At 37.7% G+C, this 6070-nt stretch overlaps 1 protein-coding gene across 1 annotated transcript; it reads left to right on the forward strand.

The window, feature by feature from the left end:
* Positions 1-3560: 3560 nt before the first annotated feature.
* On the forward strand, positions 3561-4442 carry Tas2r16 (taste 2 receptor member 16). The gene has a single exon (XM_028873017.1). The coding sequence runs from the start codon at positions 3561-3563 to the stop codon at positions 4440-4442; it is 882 nt and encodes a 293-aa protein (XP_028728850.1).
* Positions 4443-6070: the final 1628 nt, after the last annotated feature.

The raw sequence follows: 6070 nt of genomic DNA on the forward strand, positions 1-6070 counted from the left end.
TTGATTCAGCAACAAAAACACTATATTTCTCTTTCCCTCTATTTCTCTGCTTGATATGAGTCCACAGGGCCAAGCTTCTCAGTGACTTAAACTACAAGGATAAACTACACACAGAAAACTATTTCATAGCTTTCAGAGTTAGTTCAATCCAAAATTATTAAACCCCCTGCAATAATATGAGTTTCTGTGCCCCTGTATGTGTGTGTATGTGTGTATGTGTATTTGTGTGTGTGTGCCCATGTGTGTCTCTGTGTTCATGTGCTTTCTGATTTCTCTTTAAAGCTATAGCTGTCCTCAGCATCACATGTAATTTAGAAGAACACAGGATTAAAAGAGGATCTCTGTACTATAAGAGAGGAATATTCCCATAGAATGTCTCAAAAGGCTTCTCTTCTGGGCTCTATCCCCAGAATTGATTTTCATGCCCAGACTGAATATGCAAAGGAGACATTAAACTAAGTCTGGCATTTAAAATATCTCCAGTAAGAGGCAACTTCTGCCAGCAGGAATCAAGTGTAGTAAACTACTTTGGAGGAAGGCAAATAAATGTCTGTGTCGTTTTATGGCATCATATGACTGTGCCATACTTTATCTCTTTCTCAGCGGCTGGCTATTTATGCAGTTTCTAGTCCATTGGTATTATGAGCACTTCGGAAATAGACTGGTAAATATCTCCTTTGTCACAAATATGCAAGAGTTTCTCTATAACATACAACATGTACCCGATAAGTAATATCTTATTAATGGTATCAAATCACTTTTCAATATAGCACTATTAATTTACATTCCTTCCAGAAGTGCATACAGCTTTCTGTTTTCCTATAGCTTCCAATCGAAGTTGCTATTACCTAAATTATATACTTTGTTTTGGGAATGGGGAGGTTAAAAAGTATTCCTTTTTGAGATATTATTGGTTATATTGTTTGCCTTCTGTTAATTGAATGTTCTTTTTATTTTTCCCATTTTCAATATTTTACAAAGTAAATATATGCACACAAACACACATATATAAAAAAAGGGATTAGTTTTCTAATAAAAAAGAAAGAGAGCATGAAAGGGTGTGGGTTTGGGTTGGTGAGGAGGTATGGAGGATCCAGGAGGAGTTGGAGGTAAAATCATAATCAGAATTATTATAAGAAAAAATCTATATGCAATAGTAAAAGAGATTAATGCCTAGAACTACAGGTGTCTTGTTTAACAATAGTGAAATTCATAATTGAGTAAGTCAGTTATACAAAACTTACAAATAAGTAATATTAGGTTGCATAAGATGAGACTAGGTTATGCTCTGAGAAAACAGGAGTGACAGATATAAAACCTCTAGCTGTGACTATTATATTGCCCACAAGGAAAGAGTAGAAATAATTAGGAAACAATCTAGTGGGCCTTGGCTCTGTCTTAGAAGTGGAGACAGAACTGGAAGGAGCATACAGCCTGGAGACCCTGCATTCCCATCCATGAACTGGGGAAGGCTAGAAAGCTCAATGGGTAGCGGCAAGCTTGGCAAACTAAATTTGAGTTCCAGCATCCCCATAGTGAAAAGAGAGAATCCTGATTCCTACAAGTTGTCCTCTGTCCTCTTCACAAGCAGATTGTGGCATGAGTGCTATACACACAGACATAGACACACACGCTGAGCCCTGTCAACATCTTAGCACTGGCTAATGGATAACAATTCTCAGGGGTGTGGAAAGAGGATATCAGTGGGTGCTAAAGGAGGAAGAGGGAAAGCTTGGGTTGGTATCACTTCAGCAGAGAGAGAAGAAATGAGCCCACACAAGAGAAGAACCAGTTTTTGAAGTTCTAACCCCAGAGAATGTCAACTCATTCCGCGTGTCTCAGGCAAACACTTCTAAATGGAATAGCTAGGAAATTTAATTTTCACAACCACATAAAGGACAGCCCTGTGAGGCAGGGGAGCATCAGGTGTCTCTTCAGATGTAGGAATAGCTATAAAATGCCACTTCAGACAGAGATTCATTTCTGGCTGAACTCTTGTAGCTATCATCAGTTCTGAGGGCTGTGACAAGATGTCCCTAATTGAACAACTCCTGAAACAGAGACTTGGAACATTACAGTCTTTCTAAGGTCACTATACATAGGAGGGAACATGCTCAGCAGACCAGCAAACACAACGGGGGTTACTGGTGTCATTGCACATTTCTCTAAAAACACTTCATACTCACTCCCCTCTTGTGTGGGGAGCCTACATCTCAATCAATCCATCTTTTAAGTTAAAGCTATTGTTTCATTATTTCATTTCCTACTTTTTGCATTTTACTGAAAATGCAAGGAATATGTTTTCTCATTTTAATTCCAGGTGCTTGTGTAAGTTTTGGAAATCTATTGTCTTCCTTTGCACCACTGAGTTCAGGAGGCTTTGAAGGTTTATGCTTAGCAATTCTAAGAATCATGTTAGATTACTTCTATTTTCCCATTCTTGAATAATTAAATGTCCATCCAGGCTTGGAATTCACAGAGTCAACAATTTTCACTTTCTTCCTCACTAGCTAACAATTGTTAGAATCTGTCTCTCAGTTTTGAAGCCACTAATTAAATAGTTGGTTTCTATTTTGATACTTGTCCAGTTCCAAGGGAAAATGTATTCCTTCTCTAGCCTTGTTGCATATCTGTGAAAAAAATGCCTTATGCGTTTAGAAGGGATATGCTTTACTGGTGTTGAGATGATTCTCTTCCAATTCATCTGTGAAAAGTGACAAAAAGGACCTAGTCATGAAAGGAGAAACAAAAAACGATCTTAGTGAAACAAGAACAATTTCCAAAACTATATAAAATGTGTACTGAAGGCATTAGAATTAGTAGAAGAGTAGTAGGAAGCATATTTCATCTCCATTGGGAGGTCAAAGAAGAGTCTGTGATGGTTTCCCTGCAATTTTTCATCTCTGAGTCGGGAGATTTCACAGCCAGTTTCAAGGCTTTCAACAGATGGGGACACTGAAAGGTCCAAGCTTCTAGTAATTATGACTGGGATATTCAAGCAAAGACTTCTGTTACCCTTTTCATTGTCCCTCACATTTTGTTGTTAGTGCTCATATCCCCAGCTGTTGAGGGTGCTGGAAAGACAGGGCTTCTGAGGCTGGCACTAGTATGACATTTGACAGAATGAAAAGATTATCCAGGACATGTACACACAGTGAAGGATTCATCTTTTCTACTGCTCAAGTTTTAAATTCATAAATTTAAAGAAGATGGAGAGATAATCAAAGAGTACCTTGAGCAGATAAAGTAGTAAAGAAGAAAAACCAGCATGGATATGCAGTGGATGTCTCTTTATGAAAATAATCAAATCATCATAGGATCAAAAATCCATATCCAAACATTATTTTCATGCATCTCTGTGTGAATTCAACCCAACAAGCAAAGCATAGACAAATCCTGTAGATAGGAAAATGACTATGTCAAAAGAGACTTAGGGGATTTGCATCCACAAGAAGGTGTTCTCTTATACCAAGAGAGTGAGAACACATACTTGTTTCATATTTGGAAATTGGTGTAGAGCTTCTGAGTCTTTGTTCAGGAAGACACTTCAGAATCGCAGCATGGTGCCAAACCAAGTCAGCATCTTCTCCATCGTCATGTATGTGCTTGAGTCCTTGATAATAATTATACAAAGTGGCATGACTGTTGCCGTGCTGTTCAGAGAGTGGATGAACTTTCAAAGACTGTCACCAGTGGAAATGATTCTTATTAGCCTTGGCACTTCACATTTCTGTCTACAATTGGCATCAATGATATACAACTTTGGCACCTTTTCTAGACCTGTGCAAGTATTATGGAAGATATCAGTCATCTGGGAGTTTATGAACATTTTGACATTCTGGCTAACCAGTTTTCTTGCTGTCTTCTACTGTGCCAAGGTCTCTTCCTTCACCCACCCCATCTTTCACTGGCTGAAGTGGAAAATTTTGAAATTGATTCCCTGGTTGATATTGGGTACTCTGATAGCTTCTTGTTTGTCAATCATTCCATCCATTGTTAAATATCAAATCCAGAATGAATTAATCACCCTGGATCATTTACCCAGAAACAGTACTTTGATTGTAAGACTTAAGATGTTTGAACAGCATTTTTCTGGTCCTCTTAAAGTTATTGGTTTTGGTATTCCCTTCCTCGTGTTCCTGGTTGCTATTATTTTACTCACAGTCTCACTGGTCCGACACTGGGGGCAGATGAAAGAGTATAACACCAACAACTCCAGCATGAAAGCTCAGTCCACTGTTCTGAGGTCTCTTGCTACCTTCTTCGTCTTCTTCACGTCCTATTTTCTGACTATAGTAGTCTCCTTTATAGGCACCATATTTGATAAGAAATCATGGTTCTGGGTCTGTGAAGCTGTCATCTATGGTTTAGTCTGTATTCATTATACTTCACTGATGATGAGCAACCCTACATTGAAAAAAGTACTGAAGATGCAATTCTGAAGCCAAGAACCTTCCTGTGGCATGAAAAACTGCAAAGCCTCTGGGGTAAGAAGACTTTGCATTAGCATAGCCCTTGTCTGATTATAAAAATGCCTTGAATGCAAGCTTCATTCCCTTTCAGGCCACAGGTGCCTGACTTTATAAATCATCACCTGTCTTGCCTGTATTCTGAACCACTCCTTTCCTGTCCTATCCATAGTCCCAGATTGATTTTGATTTTTCCCATGACTACCTTGTCTTTCCTTAGTTTTAGCCACTTCTGGAATATTAAAGATGGGATGTTCTATCTATATATTACAGTCAATATCATTCTCACAGTTATTGATTGCTTCACAAATTAATATAAGTCCCCCTCCCTAACAGGAGTTTATTGTCTGTTCACCTAATGCTCACCACACCAAGTCATTAATTCACCTTTCTAATTTGAATCTAGAAAAGGAAAATGTTTTACTATTGCCCAAACACTTTTCTACTGCTCCTGGACCTTCATGCAGTGATTTACACTCACCTTTACCTCTCTCCAAATACCATTCCTTTATTCCTTTACAACTCAACAAAAATTTAATTCTTACTTTATTTTATTGATCAAGACATTGTATTCTTCATAAGAATAGCAGACCATTTATCCAGTCTAGTCTGATCCTTAATATCTCTAAATATCAATGATTTCAGTGGGTTAACAATTCATAATTTTTATTGCCTTGATTCTTGTTTCAATTGTACTGTAACTCAGAGTGAACATTATGGACATATTCCTATAATAGTTTGTAACTAGTTGTTTTAATTTGTTTATGGATTGCCCTACATAACACAGAGCTAAGAAGCCCTCTTACTTCACAACACCTTAGTGATGTCAGCTGATATTTCTTGTACTCTGCTGTTCTGTGCTTCTAACAATCCAAAGTCTTCCACAAATGGGTAAAAATATAAGTATAACATGAATTGCTAAATGGTCTTATTAATAAAAAAATCTAGAGCCAGATATTGGGGTGAAAGCTGAAAGATCAGAGAAAGAACAAGCCAGCCACATTCTTACTCTTACCTCTATGAAATCCTCAATCTCAAGAAAGTGAGTTCCTGTTTCCTCACAACTTATATACCTTTCTGTGGCCTGCCATATTACTTCCTGGGATTAAAGGCATGTGTCCTTCCCAAGTAAAGATGAGATCTCAAGTGCTGGTATTAAAGGTGTGTGCCACCACGCATGGCTCTGTTCCCAGTATGGCTTTGAACTCACAGAGCTCCAGAAGGATCTCTGCCTCCCAAGTGATAGGATTAAAGGTGTGTGTCATCACTGCCTGACATCTATGTCTATTTTAGTGGCTGGCTCTGTCTTCTGATCTGCAGAAAAGCTTTATTGGGGTATACAATATATCACCACATTTCTCCTTCTTGTCTAAAATGATAAAAGAAGGTTATAACTAAGAAAAACTATGTACAATAATTACAATAACTATATTCAATATATACAGTCAAGAATTATATTAACAATGTCCAGTCCATAAACATTTGACAAATTCAGAGAAAATATTCCATTATTTATCCTATTTTGGTGAGTCCAAAATGTACCTAATTCACTTTTTACCCTCACTTGTATTACCAACCAAAATCCATCTTCTGATGTCTTT

Source organism: Peromyscus leucopus, chromosome 3 (genome assembly GCF_004664715.2).
Source record: "Peromyscus leucopus breed LL Stock chromosome 3, UCI_PerLeu_2.1, whole genome shotgun sequence".
Lineage (NCBI taxonomy): Eukaryota > Metazoa > Chordata > Mammalia > Rodentia > Cricetidae > Peromyscus > Peromyscus leucopus.

Coding starts and splice junctions, on each gene's coding strand:
- Tas2r16 (XM_028873017.1), top strand. CDS start 3,561: ATGGTGCCAAACCAAGTCAGCATCTTCTCCATCGTCATGTATGTGCTT.